Source organism: Pleurodeles waltl, chromosome 11 (assembly GCF_031143425.1).
Source record: "Pleurodeles waltl isolate 20211129_DDA chromosome 11, aPleWal1.hap1.20221129, whole genome shotgun sequence".
Lineage (NCBI taxonomy): Eukaryota > Metazoa > Chordata > Amphibia > Caudata > Salamandridae > Pleurodeles > Pleurodeles waltl.
The window spans coordinates 27523077-27543211 of record NC_090450.1 but is presented as its reverse complement, the minus strand read 5'-3'; the positions used below and the strand labels follow the sequence as shown (position 1 = coordinate 27543211).

Below are 20135 nucleotides of genomic sequence, written 5' to 3'. Positions count from 1 at the left end.
AATATCACTGACTAAAGAAGGGTGGGCCCTGCGGGCTTTGTTTCAAAGTCCCAGAGAGTTTATACAATGTTTATGCCCACGTAAACTTCTGTATTTTGAGAAGAAATATTGATTAAGAGCAATATAACATAGATATGAAACTCATACACGAAAGAATGCTGTTAACTATGCTGTTATGATAATTCTGAGATTTTAATGAAACAAGTTACTTTTTTAAAAAGTGGCAATGTTGAACTTTAACCAGCAGAGGGACTACTGAACAATGTTAGCTAATATGTAGGCAAATTTTGCGCAACCAAAGTTTAAATGTAATTTTTTTAATGTATTTTTCTATTTCCATGCAGTCATTGTTAAGGGTTTGATAAAGTCAAAGTAAACATATATTTTGAATGAGATTCCTTCTGTGCAAGAACACTTAACTGGTAATCAGACATCTGCACAAGGAGTGATGGGAACATCTAAATATTCTTATGCATGTTTTGCTGATAAAAAAGTCCAGCTCCTTAGTATCTTATGGATGAGGAGGTGTGGTTACTTACATACAATTTGATGCCGGTTCAGTTGAATTCAGAAAATGAAAATGAGGTGCATCCGAATTTGGATGGAAGAGTTGTAAGAGGAAGTTTGCACTATTTGGTTGACTGGAATGGCTTAGATACTGAGTAATGACCATGGCAACCAACCTTGACATCCAATATTTGTGGAGACAACAGCCTTGGGTGTGGGACTGTCACAAGGCAGGCTGGAGAAAATGCCTATCCCTTAGTGTGGCTTCAGCACAGGAGAGAAACACTCTAAACCCACTTGTGCTAAGTTGCCTTTAGTAGAAGAAAGGATGGCAGTCATCACAGACTGCCTGTGCCATCTGTACTCCAGCTGCACACATGTGAGAACACGCTGCACGGCAGCATGCTGGAAACGTATTACAAATCTGGGCAGGCCATGACCTCCAGGTATTCTGGCTATACTGCGGCCATCTTGAATTATCAGGTGTAACTTTCCTTGTGGCTTACATCTGCTTTTCTGGACAAATGCGGTAAGATATTTCTGCAAGGAGGACCTCATCGTGAGGATCTCATAGTTCCTTTGAAAACACCTACTGCTTCAAAGGAGTTGTTTTTGGTGGACACTGAAATTTTTTTGTTGATGATAGTGAACTTTAAACTATTTTCTTCAAACTTTTGTGAGACTGGGGTTATTGTGATACACAGTGATAAAATGGGAAGGATGCCTGGATTTCACTAGGTTGCATTCAAAAATATATTGATGTCATGTCCAAGATATTAGACTTCTAGTATGCATATACAAAGTGCTTGAGACTAGGGAATAACAGGATGTTCGCAAGTGTTAGTAATTTTGTAGTTCCCAGACATCAAGTAGGGCTCAGAACTCATCTTGAACAAGAGAGAGAATACTGATGAAGCTCAAGAGAGTTATTCAAGACATAGGGAGAAGTGCTTGTCTATGTTTAGTTTTTAGAAATCACCAGTTTGCCATTAAAGTACCTGGAGCTATTCACACAGTGATATTGTTAAGGTATATCCGTTCACAATTACAAGCGAGCATTGACTTCTTGATGATGACATACTTAAGATATCTGCTTCGCATGCAGAGTACCAGTACATTCTACAGACCTACTTCACCACAAAAGTAACGAGTCAGAATGGTGGAATCCAGTGTCTTGGACCCAATCCACAAAGAGACTTACGACTCATAAAATAATAAGTGTGAAATCCCCGCACTTACCACGGAATCCCTTCACAGCAGTGCTCAGTGTGGAGATTCCATCCCGAGAGTGGAAACACCGCACTCGTAACTTTACGAGTCATAAGCCCCTCTGTAAATCAAGCCCTCTGTGTTCTCTCTTATCTGACTTGGCCTTATGTACTTCTACTATTAGCCCTCCTATTCCTTTGTATGTGATCATTGAGTGGGGAGAGATGGAAAACAGCATCACTCCATTGGATCCTGCACACAAGGTTAGTGACTTCTACCACATTCAACTCCACAAAGCACTGCACTGTGACGGACTATGAGTCGTATGGGAAGGAGTAGAGCTCTCCTTCGCACGAGCCTGCCAGCTCTGCTCGAAAGAGATTACGGATCAAGAAAAGTCAGCCATGAAAGCCAGACATTACATCCCAGGAACACTGGAAAGGTACTAGAGTGTGACATACTTGTTGTCTCTGTGCTATACAACATACAGCAACCACAAATCCTGTTAATGGGAGTGTATGTTCTACCTTAACATTAAGCTTAAAAGTTGAAGAGGTGATCACTAAAAAAATTTAACTTTCATATATTGGAATAGCGATAGTTTAAATGTTACCTTTTTAGTTGGATGTGTGATGCCTCACAACCTACTACCATCTACTGCTCATAAAGTTTTGAAGTTAGATTCAGATAGAAATTAATGAAATATGGATAGCAGTATTTCAGTGCTCACAGCAGCCCACAAATCCACTCAGGTTTGGTTTAGTGGACGTAATTTTTAAAGTCGTCTCCAGATCAGTAAGGGGATAAGATGAGGGGACTATGGTATAAAAAAACAGAATCCCATAAAATTGTAATGGGCCAAATAAAGACCATAAATAGTTGCAGTTAAAGTTTAATATATTTCTAATAGTTCAATTAGAAATACATACCTTTTGCCTCATTGATGTTGAAATATTAAAACCTTCATCCTTTAAATAAATAATATGTGGATTTCCCCCAATCCTGACCCACCTTAGCCCCCAGTAACTTGTTTACATCCTGCTTCCTCACTAAAGTCAGGATCCTTCTTCCTCACGCCTTTCTCTTGTCTTTTCCAGCAATTTTTGTATTGTCACTTCACTGATACCTTCAATCCCACAAGACTTCTTACGCAAATAATTCAAACAATGATCCTTTGCCATTGGCTTTGGGAAAGCAGGCTTATAAACAGAAGAGTTCCCTCACCTGTGAAGGCCTCGGTGTCGATGATGATGAACTCCACCATGTACATCCGGTCTTTTTCTGCATCATGGTCTACATGAAGCTTCATGGTGATCTCCTTGGCACTGTAGGCGAGAGAGCTGAAAAACAGACAGGGGCACGGACTCTTGATAGCTATTGGCTATTGAAGACAAACAGACTCTCCATCCTCTATGACTTCTCCCTTCCCATCCTGGAGGTCCGAAAACACTCCAGTACCTGATATCGAGTAAGGGGTTCCCTCTTTTGTAATTCTTCTCTGACTCATGGTATCACTACTTGGACTTTTCCACACATCCTTAAAGCTATAGACAATGGGCCTGATTTACAAAGGTAGAGTTACACTTTTGTGTAGGTTTATGATTGTTTGCTATTCACAAAAGTATTGTATTAGTGGTATCCTTACGATCGCGGAGTCTCCGCACGTAAAAATATAGTCAAATCTTTTCTGGTCTGGAGACTCACAGTCGTAAAGAAAGTATTAGTAAAGTACCTTTGTGAATAGCAAACAATTGTAAGCTTTCACAAAAGTGTATGTTTACCTTTGTGAATCAGGCCCTTAGAATACTCTCTGGAATATGGTGGTGGTTGCTGTAATGACACTGTGGCTCATTTACAGGTGGGCAGTAACAGGGCATCTGCCAGATGTCCCTACCCCCGTCCACCTCTCACTTACCCAACCTCTTTCGGGGCTGCTTGTTAAAGCCCCCAGTTTGCTCCACTGTCATAAATACTTTCTCGATAGGACAGCAGCAACTGGACAGGCAGCTCCTGTGAGTCAGAAGTCCCTGCTTGTTTATGTGGTCATTGCTACATTATTTTCACTGCTCAACACTGCAGGCCTGAGATGGGAAAAAGAACTGTGTTCCTAACTTACTGGGGGGGGGGGACCCTTAAGTGCAGCAGGCACATTGAGGGTTATTTTCTTTAACAAATTTCTGTGAGTTTGTTTTTGAAAAAAATAAAATATACCAACCAGTCCACCATGTTACCATGGCATGAAGTATGTTTAATCTGAAATGCTCCAGAGCACAGTTTTGTGATATGGACCCACAAGTTGCTAAAAACCCACATCCCAAGCCTTTCATCAAAATCCATAGCCTTTCATCAAAATCCATAGCCTTTCATCAAAATCCATGTTTTAATACTCCTTTATACATTTCATGTTTTCTATAGTGCAGATATAATCCCAGAGTGCCTTGCAGTGAGTGTGATTATTATTTTATTACATAAGGTGCAGGAATAAACTCAATTATATTTTTATATGGAAAGTACTGAATATGGTGTAGATCTCAGTTTGTAGTTGTAATATTTAAGGATGATATAATTCCCATTCAAAGTCAGTGATGAGCAATCTTCACACCGACTGGTTGTGAATGAGACATTAATTTGAATTGTGACTTATGTACTAATATGTCATGTCGGATATAGTTTGTTAACAAGGGCTCGCAGAATCACCTGCCTAATGAATATTAATTAGCAGTCGCAACCTCGCGTGAATGGCTGCTAATTCAGGAGTGGGGTCTGCAAGTGGCAGTAAACCTTTGCCCCTCCAGTTGCTTTATCAAACAGAAAACTTTTTTTTTCAAAGCAGCCAAAGTCCATTAAAGGCGCAGGAGACACTTTAAAAATGGTTGTTTTGGAGATATATCATGTGGAGTGGGTAGTGGACCAGCTCCCACTCCTCTCTGAGGCAGCTGGTGTGATTCACAAGGGGGAGGGTATCCCAAGGGACACCTTGACATTTGTGAATCAGTTACCACATAAACTTGGGCCTTGCTAACTTATGAATGCTTTGTGATCACAACTGCAATCACAAACCATTGATACACTCCTTTCCAAATCACTAGTAAGAGGAGGACACACCCCTCTAGTTTGTAATTTGGCAAGGATCACAAGAGCCCTGTACAACTTGGAAAAACAGTAGGCTTGTAAAAGGGCTTTTGTACATTAGGAAAATACCTTTCGAGTTTGATTGAAAGTGTCCGAAAACGAGCAAGGAGACCTCGTCCTGCACCATCAACCTGTCCCAATTGTAATCAGTTCGTGATGTGCACACAAGCAAACACCCGCTGCTCCAGGCGTTGAACAAAGAGTCACAAACCAAATAATGGTTGTGCGCCATCAACAAATATCCTTTACACAAAAGTCCAAAATATAGCTCTTCTTGTATTTGCTTCAAATCTTCACAGATGTAATCTTCACAGAATAAGATTATGCACTCTTTCTTAAAAAAGACCTTGAATTGAAAAGACAAACAGCCAGCCAAAGTGTTTCATTTACTTCATGTAAACTTCTTCTAAACACTGTAACGATTCGAGGAAGGATGTCCTGTCACCCACACTCATGAGTTCAACGTATTTTTGTTGTCAGTACAATGCAAAGTCCTTTGTTGATTAACAGCATTTATGCAATGGCTAATGAATGAATTATGGGTCTTGGGGGGGGGGGGGGGGAGAGAGAGCAGAGGGAGAGGGAGAGGGAGAGGGAGAGGGAGAGGGAGAGAGAGAGAGAGAGAGAGAGAAGAGAGAGAGAGAGAGAGAGAGAGAGAGAGAGAGAGAGAGAGAGAGAGAGAGAGAGAGAGAGAGAGAGAGAGAGAGAGAGAGAGAGAGATGAGTAGAAGTGAATGTAAAAAGGCAGCAGGGTGCTGTCCATGGTTATGAATTAGACATTAGGCGTTAATCTCACTTCATGTCTAAAATATAAAAAAAAGGAGTCTTCAAGTCTCTGTTTGATGACAGATACTGTCCACATTCCTTGATCTTCCTCAACAAGGGAGCCAGATTTTACCTGAACTTCAGGGAGCAGTTCTGCCAATCGAAAGGGAAAAAGTTGACGTTGATGGGACACGTGCTGCGGAAGATGGATGGGGGCTGCCAGGACATGAAGCCGTCACTGGAGACCAACACGTTGCAGTAGTAAGCTACATTGAAGACTGCATCATTGCTGGTGTGAAGAAGAAAACAAGTATAACTGTTGGTATACAAATAATGGTAGGAATGTCACAGGAGATCTAGTGAATGGGGGAGAATTGTGTTTTCTGTATTAAATGGCAGGGGAATTATTTGCCTACAGAAAAGTTTAAAAAAGGGCCAGGCAGTGCTTTGGCACTTTCCATGTTTCCAAGTGTAATAACACGTACTAGGGAGAACACTCATTTCATTACATCAAAACCAAGAGTCATTCATGAGAAAGTTTGTTTCAGATTTTTAAGCTAAAGTTAATTTTTGTGCCATAGAATCCAATGATTTATTTAGTGTAAGAGGTTATGGGAAAACGAAGTTATTGTAAAAAAATATTTTTGTAAAGTAATTTTTGCAAAAGATAATTTGAAAATGATCTTATCACATGCTACATCTTCACCACAACACCTCAGATGCAGGATAATATCCTGTGAGTAGCAGAGTGAGAAACTGGGTGAGTTGGAGCATTAATGGAGCACAAATGAGAAGTTTTATTTTCTATATGTGCCTTGCAACTCTAGTTTAAGTGTTCAGGAAAGGGCTCTGAAATAGTTCCCAACGTTTACTGCAGGTTAAACCCAGTACTTAAGTTAGGCCAGTGATTTCTGGTGCTCGGCACTGGCACTTAATTGTCAACAACAACACTTATGATAGGCTGCCACATGGTGGCGCAGTTTGTCTAATTTAGAAATTAGCACAATAACAGTGGGTTATTAATTCAATATACATTCAAAATGACTTGTACATGCCGCCCAAGGCAATCTTGAAGCTTTGGGGGCCTGAAGTAATGTAATATCTAACCCATGTAGGAGTATGATGGTCAGTAGTTGCTATGGTCACTGGCAGTGCTGGCGCGGACAATGGATGTTGCAAGCTTCAGTGGCATCCTGACCAGGGCCCTGGCACTTATTCTTTAACAAAATAAGTTCTGCTTACACCTGTTTGATTCTCAAAATATGTCCTTGCACACCTTATCAGAAATCGTTACACTAGGTTAAGTTCTGTAACCTAAAATGAAAAAACCTTTAAAATAGAATTTGTACTTAGACCATATTGTACTCAGAGAGGGTCCTGACTGGAGTAGAGTTTTTTAAATAATTCCCTTTCACCTATCCCTGGTGGCAACAAGGCTGGGTTTTCTCCCTTGTGACACTGACAGATATGTTTTGTGAAATGCAAGCATTATTGAATAATATGAATATGATATGAAAATTAACCAAAAAGTTCTAAAAAAAAAAAGCCAAGAAATATAGGGTTGCAGTTACTGGATAACTGAATTCAAACAAACCTGCAGCGCCCCCACCTCATCGTCTGCATAACTACACAGCGACTTGTTGAAAGACATTAAAATATATTTTTGTCTGTATAGTACAGTAATCGCTAAACATATATTTACATACACTTAATATTAATAAGTACACAGGCATGGTGCATGTACTGTATGTACCTGTGCTTCATTTACTGTGTTTGATTACTTGCCATCCTGAAAAATATAGTATGTGTATCACCCCCAAAAAGGCATTTCAAAACCTGGGGGGCAATGCAACCTGGTTTTAGACACTTTAGACAAGTGGGCTGGTTGACAGATGTACATTTGTAAGCTGCGACCTACCTGTGAGAAGAAATATGCCTTTGCAATTTGAATGATGCATTTAACTTTTTATGCAACAATATGCATAGGAGACCTGCAATATCCCACCCACAGTATGCATTTGTAAATCATGAGTTGCCTGGCATACACCTAGATTTGCATTATTTAGCTTATGTTGCAAACATGTTTGCATGACTCTACATAAGCAAAATTGCAAACTCTAATACGCACAATACCTATGATTTTGAATCCCTGACTCAAAGTCCTTTTTGCCATTTACTAATCAACACAAAGCCACTTTGCATTAGTGAGTAAATGCAAAGTAACACAAGGCAGCGTTTAGCACTGTCTTGCGTTACTTTATGTTGGGTGGGTGTAACGTGTGTGGATCATGGGCGTTCCCATGCATCCACCCATGTATTTTAGTGCAAACCCAGAATCACTAAGCCTTGTAAACCTGGGTTTGCACCAGAATGGAACACCTATGCAACAGAGGCATTGCGAGTAGAAATATGCAATATGCAGCACACGCAGAAAGAGGAATATGGCTCTAAGGATTGTTTTTGTGCAGGAAGATATCCCTTCCTTGACATTTCAAACACAATTTCTCCACGTTGGTAAGTCCAATAACCACACCTTACAAAGAAAAAATCACCAATTTCATTGGGAAGAAGAAAAAGAGAAGGTTTTCAGGGAAGAAGAAAAAGAGAAGGTCTTCATACCTGGAAGGAAATACTTACATCAGCGCTAGAGGTGGGCAATAAACTCCTCTCTGCCGGCGGAGTTTGCAGAGTTTTGGCCACTCTGCGTTTCCGATGCAATGCGGAGTTCCGCCTAAATTCCACCATGTGGCATGTGACAGTAAGTTGGCGAGCAAGAATTGGCATCTCCTAGAGCAATTTACGGGTGCTGGGAAAGCACCCTGCGAGGTTTTCCCAACACAGGTGGTCGTGACCGTTTGCATTGGGAAAGCTATTGCCTAAGTATAAAATCAACTCTAGCGGCAGTAAAACCGACTCATGCAGCAGCACTTCCGGGCTTGCCAAGTAGTGCTGTTCGAGCTGATTTCTCAGTACAGAACACAGAGGGCACCAGGCGAGATTTTCCCAACATTGGTGGTCACGGCCGTTCGCAATGGGCAAGCTTAGACTCGAGTGGCAGTAAAACTAACTCGAGCAGCAGCACCCTCTGGCGGGACATGAGGTGCGTTTGTGCTGATTTCCCAGAGCGGAACAAGCTCCTGGTGATAAAAATCAGCACAACATACCTCTTAATGCCCATTCGAGGAAATCACAAAATCTCACAGAGTTTTTATGTATCTAACATAAATAGCGATGCACCATCAAATAGTAAGAAGTCCACTCAAAGTATCCAATATTCCAAATCCTCTTTTATTTCTTTTCAAAAACTTCAGATTGTTCTGAATGTTACAGCCAAAGACACAGCAACGTGTTTCTTTTACTACTGTAAACTTCTTCAGGGCATTGAAATCAAGTATGGCCAATTTGTCAAAGTTTAAAGTTCATGAACTTGTACCTCCCCATACGTAGAACATCATTTATTAGCAGGGTCCCAATTCGATTTCAAACGCCCGATTAAAGCATATTTTAAGGTCTAAATCTAAATTAAGAAACATGAAAATTCCACATAAATATCACACAAACAATTAAACTCCATTAAAATAAAAATTAAAACTAAAACATAACTAAAACAAAATTGACATTCCAAATTCAACCAAAGAAATGTGAAAAAGATTACATCTGAAAGAATAAAATGTGCAACTGCCACCTCAACCAAAAAAGGAATGTATTCCACTTTTAAAGCTGAACATTTTCTATTCCCTTTCCAACATAAGCTACGGCAGGGAAACTGTTGGACTTTGTAGGGGTCAGATTTTCTATTCTCACACCAACCTAACCAACAGTATGGGAAGTGTTTGAGTATGGGGGGTTATAGTTAACCAGTGCAACACTGATGAAAATGTTGGATTTTGGAGGGATGAGGTTTACTATTCCCACTCCACCCTAAGCACTATTAAGGGAAGTATAAACTTCGGAGGGGTCAGATTTAGTATTCCTACTTCAATCTAAGCAACATTGGTGAACGGTGTGGACTAAGCAGATGTTGAGAAAATATTAAAGTTTGAAGAGGTGAGATTTACTATTTGTACTGCAACCTAAACAACAGCATGGAAAGTGCTGGACTTTGGTGAGGTAAGATTTACTATTTCCACTCCAACCTATGCAAATGTAGGGAAAGCGTTGGACTTTGGAGGGGTCAGATTTGCTAGTTGCACTCCAACCTGGGCAACATGAGTGAAAGTATTAGACTTTGGAGGGGTGAGATGTACTTTCCCACTCCAACCTAGGCAACAGTAGGGAAAGTGCTGGGCTCCGGATAAATTAGATTTTCTCTTCTCATTCCAATGCAAAGTTGTAGTAGCGGGAAACATTTCTTCCAAAATGGCATGATTTAATCACCTCTGATCTCTACCTGTACACAACATGGCCAGAATTGATTAGGAATGTTATAGCACTCTTACTTGTTCTCCAGAGTGATTTTGGGCAGCCACACCATGTCAGCCGGCATACGGATGATACTGATGTTATAGAAATCAGAGGGATTCCATGTCAGCCTATAATCATACCAAACCTGCAAGCAACAAACACAACAGTGTCAATCGCACTGCCTTGCCCTTGCACTGCACTTTCATCAAGCTACTAAGTTAGCAAGCATTGACAAAGCCAGCAGGCCTGGCTTTTACTCAAAAGTGATTATTCATTTATTATAAATGTGGTGGGAGGATGGATGAGTTGATAATGTATGAATGATTCAACTCTTATAGCAGCAGTCTCACCTTTATTCTCAGTCCCAGACCAGCTGCATAACTAACAGAATGTATTTATCTAAGAATTAAGGTCCTCATTACAACATTGGCTGTAACTACAGCCTACCGCCACGGCGACAGCCGCCAACATGCCGTCGCCGTGGCTACCAGCCACCCACCCGCATTATGACCCTCAACGGAATTCCTCTAGAAGGCTGGCGGAATACTGCCGACAGTCGTGGCAGCGGATGGCGGTAAGGTGGCGCTGCTGTCAGCACCACACTAGCAAAACACTGCCTGCGGTATCATGAGCAATGATATGGTCTAGCGGTGTTTTCCTGGCGAATGCTGCTGCTGACTGCAGCGCTGTGTCCTGTCTCCAGCTGGAAGAACCCCTGCAAGCAGGTAAGTCGGATTCTCTTACAGGAGAGGGGGTGTTGTGTGCGTGTGTGGGGGTGTTGTGTGGGTGGGGTGGTGTCTGTTTATGACTGCGTGCATGCAGGTGTGAGTCGCCTTGAATGAGTGCTTGAATGCCTTAATGTGAGTGTACGTGCATGTTGTGAATGCATGTGTGCGGCAAAGTATGTTGGTGTGTGTTGCGGTGTGTGGGTATGTATGTGTGCTTGCGTGGTTGGATGTGGGTATGCGTGTGTGTATGTGTGTGTGCTTGTGGGTGTGGAAATGTGCGGGGGCAGGAGAGGGACGAGGAGGGTGGGGGAGGACTCTGCGGAGTACCCATCGCCACAAGTTAGAGACCCAAGAGACTGAAATGATAAAATGATCAGGATATGCACAACACATCAGTACTTATGACTTAAGAAAAATATATCAGGAAAACCTGCTAAAGCCTGTAGATCATCAGCCAATAACAGCCTTGCCACTCCCCCGGGTTTGTTCCATTTTGAAATACTTCCTTTAGGTTTAGATGGAGTGATAGCATCTTTCCAACAATATATGGATAACCTCTTGTGGGAGACACCAGAACTCCAAAGTAGTATTTTTGCCAGTATTGCTGTATTCATCATGGAGTGGGACACTCATAGGAAACATGAAAAAACTCACTGAAGAACCCTTTCCAAACAGGATGTACTGCAAATCCAAAGAAGCATAGACAAAGCCAGTAAGTCTGTTGTTGGCTGTTAACCTTGTCATTGCTTTTTTGGGGTTTAGCAAAACTTTATTGTGGGCCTGAGTAATTTCGTTTTACACTTGTTGCGAGAAAATATGCTATTATTCCATGTCGTGGAATTATGCGCAGCTCATGGTGAAAACTTTGCAGATGTTCATGGAACCATGTGAACGACCTTCATGTGAACTGCTGCTGTTTACTACACTTGGCATCTTGCATTGCTATTTTAACGCAACATGTGTCCTTTCACACAACGTGGAGCACACGTTTTGCACTGAAATGTAGCCCCACTTTGGGTAAATTCAAGCAATCTTTCAGAAAATTCACAAGATAGTCCGAGGCAAATTACGCAAATTACGCACACTTCTACTTTATTTTTGGGGAGGGTAGAGGGCCCCAGACAATCTAAAGAACAAATTATCCACAAGCAAAAATATTTTTGCTGTCATTGTTTCTAATGTAGTCCCTGGCACTGAAGGGGACTACGTTGCATGCAAGGGCTCCTTCAGAAAGGACAGAGTGCCATCACTTACTGTGAAGTCAGCAAATGACTGAGGTGGGTTGGCCTAATGTCCTGTTTTGTAGTGGGTAAAAAAATGTGAATAACACACTAATAGACCAATAGATGAAGAAAGTTGCCTGAAAGTCCATGTAAGTATGTATATTATACATATAATTTAAAAACGTTCATATAAGCCATCATTACACAGTATGGAAATTCATCATAGGGCCCATATTGGAGATGCAGGAAACACTCAAAGAAGTAAACTGTCTCATTACCAAAAATACTTTCTAGTAGGCTGTGCATCATTTTTCGTAATTGTCATAATTCACAAATTATACATTATGCAAAGTGTCTGAAAGTTTGCATCCTCAAAATGTTGCACAATGTCTTGCTGTAGAGCACTGGTCTGCACAAAAATGTCTCATGGGAGATAGGTTAGAACAGAAAATATGTTGTGAGAGACATTTTTCCACAAACGAGTCCCCTTGATGGTATCTCAAGTGACCTTTGAACTTGTGGTATTAGTATGGTTTATTCCTTTTGCATATTTCTGCCATTCACTGGTTAGGTCGGAAATTTGGAATTATGCTTCTAAGAAAAGGTGTTTTTGTCAAATAGCCTGTGGAGTGGCCAGTGCCTACAAGGAGACTGTTGCATGAAACTTTGACACAGCTCTGACTTGGCTAATACTCTTCTTCAGCTTTAGATGTGTTTTTATGACAGTTTAACAAATCCATGTTATATGTGCACATCAGGAGTTTTAATCTATTATTGTGGGTAACTCATTTATTTTTCCACATAAATCTAATATAGACATACCTGTTCTCAAGCTGTGTATAGAACACTGAAAGGTATCCTAAAGTGATGGAGGGTTTGAGGTTGACACAGTTTTGAATGTCTTTGTAAGGTCTCCTCACAATGATTTTAATACAGAGAATGAAAGAGTGTAAACAACTCCCCCAGAAGCAAGTGTTGATCGGTGCCCCTGGCTGAGGGTTCTCTAGGCCTCTTGGACTCAGGGTGAGTTTTATCTGGCTATGAAGTAAGATGTCTCAGTGCATGGAATATTTGCCCTTTCAATTCTAGTCTTGGAAACCAGGTTCTCTGTATTAGAAGACTGTGTCATTGCAGTAATGACTTTGTGAGAGCTTACCTGGAAGTGCTCTGGCCTGAAAAAGGCATAACTTATGGGTGAGATTGCTAACACTCTGACCCTTTTGTTAAGCGGTCTCTGCCTTTCTGTGCCACAATTATGGAATGTGTTCTAGTGACTCCATAATTCCCCAATGGCTCCTGCCATATCTGACTAACAATGCAGCAGCATTGGGGTGCACATACTGCACATAGTGTATGTTGTAAGCTACAGTGATGGGTCAGTGTCTGGCCACTGTCTCCCACCTTTTGCTCTCCTCGTCATTTAGTGGTCCTGATCTAACTAAGGAGCCCCCGCTATTTTCCTGGCTACTCTCACTATAGGAATACACGCCTTTGGTCAGTCTTGGAAGAAGACCAGATCTGAAGGGGCTAGTTTGTATTTTTTCTGTTTCCTGTATTGATCATGCCAACATATCCAGAATCTGTAAAAATCTCTTTTTTGTTTACTTCACTGATTGAATCCTGTTCAAACACTGGTTGCAAGATACTGGATATGAAGCACCTCAGTTGAGAAGTCTGATTGTCTCCCTATATTTCAATATAGATGTCTCAGCAGTCTGTGTATGTCTGTAGATATATTTGAGGAGGAGAAAGGAACTGTAATCTCCTGTAGGTATTCCATTTGTAATCATCTTTACCTATGATTGGATGACTTTCATCACCAGGATCCCTCCCCAGTTGGTTCTTTATTATCAGAGATGTCAGAGGAGGTCCAATCCTTAGGGCTGAGTTCTTTAGATGTGGTTCCTGGTTGGTTGCAATCTACCCAGAATGGGGGCTATGACAGATGAAACCCAGGTTGCCTAGTGTCTCTGAAGAAGGGTGATCTGTTCTTGAACTTAAAAAAGGGATGTTGCCTCCAGATAATTAATTACCGGACTTCTTGTAAGTGCCCTAGTGGTAATGGGGCCAAAACTCTCAACATGCTTCCCATAATGCCATTTCATGATAAGACTGTCACACAACAGTGATTGCTGCACATTTCCCTGGCATGTCAGGTATTTCAGCATGTGTCAGTCTAGGCAGGACTACAGTATTGTGCATCCCTGAAACTATTTGACACCAGAATATTGAGTTTTAAAAATCGACATGAAAAAACATCATGACCAGATTATTGACAAACAGAATGTCGTCAAAATAAGTATTTATATAGGTAAGTATAAGTGTACTGTACTTAACCCACATACATGTACCTTGACATACATGCATTAATTAAAATGGCAGCAATAGTGCTCTTATAGGTCAGACTTGCCATAGGAAAGGCATTCTTTGTTTTCTTAATAACTTTAGACCATTTAACGAAGCTTCACAAAACTTTCCCAAAAATGTTCATCCCTGGGACTCCTTCATAGAAGGTTTTGTGCTGATTTACGATTGGCTGCCTCCTGACAGGCGTTTGGGGGCGGGGGATTGGACGCAGGACCAGGCCCTAATGTAGGGATCACAGACATTGTGGTCTACTCACTCCAGCAAGTCACCATCTATGTGATGGCAGGAAATTATAGTAGATTGAAATTTGCTGCTTATATCCTGAATATTGATGAAGGAGGTATGATTGTGAGCCATTACTATCCTGCATGTTGTGATCCAACTAATTAGTACATAGATATGTACACAAAATATCACTAGATTAGCATAAAGTCTATGCGCATATTGCGCCCCCTTATCGCAAATCTAATATTACCACTTCTTGACCCAGGTCCATGGGAAGGTACTTTGACAGTTAGGGGCATGTATGACAAACAACATATTTTTTTTCTATTTTTGAAACCAATAAAGGTAGTTCTAAAACACAACCAATTTTTAAAAAAATTAATTTAAATTGTCTTGTAACTTTTACTTTTGGGGGGTTATTAAACTGATAATAAATGAAAAAAGGGTGTCAAAACGCGGACCAGGACATGAAAAAAGGAAATCACTTTTTGTATGCCTGTGATGAGCTCACCCCTGGCTCTTTTGAGCAGTGGGCGTCTGGTCACCGACACATATAACTTTTCTGCAGTGAAAACAGTAGTCATTTTGATACAGCGGTCTCTATATGTGACACCTATACAATAAGTTTAGGAAACCATGAGCTCCTTTAAACCATGAACTTTCCCAGACCCTCTCTGCTGCTAAGAGCAGCTTGTAATAAAGAAGACAAATAGTGGGGGGGAGGTGAAATACACTATTTGATGCCACCTAGAGATGTTGCATGTTGGCTGCATAAAGTAGGAACATGTCAAGCCTTTTGTTTTATTGTTTAAAAACAGGTTGCAACAGCAGAGCGGGAGCCAAAACGCATGGGGTGAAGATGAAAAAGCTCCTTCTGCTCCCCCCTTGTGATGGCACTAGGTGGGGAGTGAGAGGGGAGCACTGGAGGAGGGGTGCACTGATACTGACTGCACTCTCTCTTCTGTGTTTGAGGTATGTGTGCTCTCAGTGGCATAACAAAACTTGAGGGGACCCCCTTCAAAGTACATGGAGGTAGTCCCACCCAGCAGCTCTCTGGGAGGGGCCCACTGCCCATGCATAGTGCACTGTGGTGTGCCCCCTAGAGCTCAACACACACCTCACACCGTGGGTGGCTGTGGGAGCTACTATTACCCACTGTGTGCCCTCCAGATGTTCTTGTGTTAACTGTTCTGCGTTTCATTGAGGTTTTCACTTCTGATCAGCATGTAGAATTTTCTCTCCCTGCCTGCAAGGGAAATGTTTTTAAAAAAAACAAAAAAACGTGCAACTATGTAGCCCTCGCCCAAATATAATTATTCTGCAGTAATTGGAGACATTTCAGTAATTATGCGGTTACGCCAGGTTGAGAAAAGTGGGGCAAAAATCCTAGTGCAGAAATAGGAATAAGGAACTGAGACAGCAAGAGGCTGCTGGTTACCGCTGTTCGTGTCCTGTAACATTTAGTTTTATTTTCTTAGTGTAAAACGCATCCTCTGCCCATTTTAGATGCAAGGGTGCATTTTGCTCCAGGATAACAGCGCTAAATGCCGGATTATGCTTCTCACGCCATTACGCATAATTATGAATAATTTTGTGAAAATTACGAGTGATTACGCTAGAGAGAATAATGCCATTTATGTCCACCCCTAAATTTAATGTATTGTGGGGCGATTTATTCATCAAACTTTGCAAGTTTGCATCTGTGGTCACTGGTGCTGGCCTTGCGAAAATAAATCCAGTTTCAATATTTGTGGCCTCCTCGGCTGTTCAGTTTATCAGAATATGTTGCTTAGCGATACTCTATAATGAGCTGTGCTTGTTTGTAACAGATGCTGTGATCGAGGACCTATGGTGTATTGCTTCTGTATTTCCTGTTACACATAACCTTCAGCCATACACAGAGGGTGTTGGACACAGACCAGGCCCTGCCCCAACCCCCTCCTGGCCATCTAACTCTTGTTAGACAAAGCCTGGTGCAATGGGGGTTTGGCCACAAGGCCTGGCTTCTGGCCAGGCCTTGCACTCAACCTTGCTGTGGGCACCCAATCCTCCCTACCCCCACACACAGCTCCTGCACGCCTGTCCTCTGACAGGACCCTTCACCCACGGTCCTGCGGGTGCCAACACCCCCCCCCCAGGTGGCCAACCTTCGTTCTCTTCTACTTTTTAATAGAGTACAGCGCAAGCACATACTTCCCCGATGAATCCTGCATCATGCCATGATACCATGAAACAGAAGCGTATACATTGTGTACCACGTTTGTACTGTAGTACCTCACAGGAGGTCCTCGCGGGTCATAAGGGAGTTGTCTACATTTTCTTTTAATCTCTGTCCATCATGGCCCCCTCTCCACTTGCGCATGAGGGTCAGGCTGTCCCTACCCTACCACCCTCTGTCCCTTTTGGAAAACATTTTCTGGACACCGCGGCTGAGTACCCGCGTTCTGTTATGGTGTGCCCAACATTTTCTTTAGAGTTGCAGCCAACCATTCAAATCACTTGACCAGTCCCACGACACCAAAACTGACGAAAGAAGAAAAGCACCTTCAGCCAATAAGAAGGTCTAATTTTTTTTAATGTTGGGACTGCAGGACTCCAGCAGTCTAGATATATCTACCTTTGAAACCTCTTCACGCCCACCTCAAGCAGCACTTTGAGTGCCAAATTGCTCATAAATGGCTGAATAGATTTGCACCAAATCACAACATGCATGCTTTCGGAGTAAACTTTTAACTTTCTGATAAATTTTGTTCCGTTGATCTGTTTTTTTCTGTATCACAGAACAGGGTTTCCTTAGGGGATTAACAAAGGAATTCAACATTTTGGGACTCCCCATTTTTATTAGCCATTGCTTGATGGATTATAGCAAAACATTTCATGAAGGAGCAGAACTGGGTGAACTTTTTTGTATGAATGTTTTATCAAACAGCGTCAAAGTTATTAGCAAAACAAAAAATGTTCTTCTTATGGAAACTTTGACCTAACTATGATTACACAGTGGTGATTGCCACTGTGTAATATACATAACATATTAGTCAATTTTAACTCCCTTTCAATGTTAGATTTTCATTATATTTATATACTATAAAGTAATGTGTCTCGATGTATAGAAAATTCATTTTAACAGTATTTTAAAGTAAGTACATTTGCATATTGAGAGAAGCAGAAGAAGAGTAGATGTAAAACTGGAGTGTTTAAATTGAGCTGCAGGGTACATTATAAAAAAATTCTCTGGTTTGTAGTTCAAAGGATTGGGGCACCCCCCTATCCTCTCCTCTTCATATTTCTTTACGGTGCTGTACATGTTGCAGGGCTCTAAAATTAGAAATTGTATTGTATCTCATTCCATGGTACTTTTGTGTAATGTACAATGACGATTGCACGTATGCTTAGGTACAAATACACAACAAATACAGATGTTTGCATCCGCTGCACAGACAAAGGGTGTTTCATCTGCCTTCAGGTAAATGCTTAATGTTTTATCTAATACTTTTTACCCAAACTGTAAAATGTTCAATCCAGAAATGGGAAATATTGCTATATCAGTTCAAAAAAGTTCTTCAAATTACAACATGGTGATTATGAACAATCAAGCAAATATTTTAAAACTGGATTAAAAACTATGATGGAGTGGTCACTTTAGAACAATTTTCACAGGGTGAAAATACTTTAAATATAATTAGAACATTTGAACGTTGGCAGCTCCATTGAAAACAATGCAGTGCTGTGGGCTTTTACTGCCCGGTAAAAGCCCGCAGCACCAACATTCCAATATTCGCTTTGTTCACAGCAACAGCTGTGAACAAAGCCTCACGGAGCTCGATTTTAATCCCCTCGGGCTCCGTGAGCAATTTGTTTTTTTTAATAGAACATTCTGCCCTGAGTGGCAGAATGTTCTAATAGCCTTAGAACCTGCCGTAGCGGGCTCTACCGCCTATTAAAGGCCCTTTCCCTTGTTAAATGCCCTCGCCTTCGGGTCGGGCATTTAACGCGGAGCGGGCCTTTAACAGCCAGTAGAGCCCGCTACGGCGGGTTCTAAGGCTATAAACTATCCCATAGATGGGTAAATAATGTGTTGTGGTTTCCTGCAATTCTAGAACTCGAAGTCCTGCAGGTGAGCACCGTTTTTATCTGTAGATTCGCCGGAGCACACAGAAAGGCTCACTTGCTGTTTCCCATCATGACTCCCAGTGCTGGCACTCTATGAATGACGTTAGCGCTCTAGTCCTTTATTCAAAGTTTTTGATGTTCACATACGGGTGGTATAGACACAATGGGGGTCATTAAGAGTCTGGCGGGCGGAAAAGCCTGCCCCTCAAACTCCTGCGGGAAGGGGTTACCAGCGTTGTCCCCTTCCCGCGGACCCTATTACAAGTTTCCACTGGCCCAGCGGGAAACAGCCCACAACATTGACAGCGGCTCATAATTCAGCCAGCTGCAATGTTGCGGTGCGTAGGGTGTGACAGCACCTGTCGCGCTTTTCACTGTCTGCAGACAGTGAAAAGCACAACGGGGCTGTCCATGGGGGCCTCTGCACTGCCCATGCACCCCGTCTCCACCAACATTTACATGCTTGGCGGATTGGGACCGCCAGGCCGTCGGGTGGATGAAAGTGGTGGTGCTGGTGGTCCGACCGTTGCGCAACCGCCACTGTCAGAATTGGGGATGTTAGACCCCTCCTGACGGCAGTCTGACCGCCACCACGACCCTGGCGGTCTGAAGACCGCCAGGGTCGTAATAAAGGGCAATTTGTTGGGATTATGTGGTTTGGGCTTCTAGTTATAAATCTCCAGGGCAGCTATTGCCCGGCCTGGAGCAAATCAAAATGAAATGAATTTCCTCATTAGAATTACAAGGCACTGTTGATAATAATAATAATAACAATAATAATACACAAGAGCAACAAAACAACAACATTAACAACGGTAATATTAATAATAGCAATAGTAATAATAACAATAATAATAACAATAATAATAGTAATAATAATAAAAATAAAGAATAGTAATAATAATAAGAAAAATAATAATAACATTAATAAAAATAATAATAATAACACTGTTAATAATAATAATAGCAATAACAATCATAATAATAAGAGGAGCGAGAATTCTGCTACTGCCTCTTCTACTACTAGTAGTAATACTACTACTATTACACGTACTAGTACTACTCCTACTACTGCTATGACTACTACTACTATTAATAATAAATAATTAAATGCCTTACGTGCTTCAGCCACACATTTGTTGTAAGCGTTTCATCGACCTCTTTCTGTAAGAGAGCAAATCGAAGCATAAATTTACTACTGAGTATTTGTTTCATTTACGGAAACACATTCGGGATATGAAGTTAGTGCTTACTGCTTACATACGTTTCGAATAAAGATAACTAAAACTGAGTGACATTTGGCCTCTACTAGCCCCTAACTGAAGTTAGCCAGGAGGTCCGGCACCTCTTCTCCCCTGAATTCCTAATATCTCTTTGCCCAGATGGGGCCGGTTTTGTTGTTGGTAGGTCTCCATGCGAATTGAGAGTGGAAGTCTTAGAACCATTGTGAAATAGCTTTTGAATAA

At 41.5% G+C, this 20135-nt stretch overlaps 1 protein-coding gene across 1 annotated transcript in view; it reads right to left on the bottom strand.

Moving 5' to 3' along the window:
* Positions 1-20135, bottom strand: part of LOC138265284 (acetylcholine receptor subunit delta-like) — a 71505-nt gene that overhangs the window by 35846 nt on the left and 15524 nt on the right. The window contains exons 3-6 of the mRNA XM_069212883.1: positions 19789-19833; positions 10052-10161; positions 5746-5901; positions 2941-3056 (exon numbers count right to left, since the gene is read on the bottom strand). Coding sequence (XP_069068984.1) covers positions 2941-3056; positions 5746-5901; positions 10052-10161; positions 19789-19833 — 427 coding nt within the window. The remainder of the gene's footprint in view (positions 1-2940; positions 3057-5745; positions 5902-10051; positions 10162-19788; positions 19834-20135) is intronic.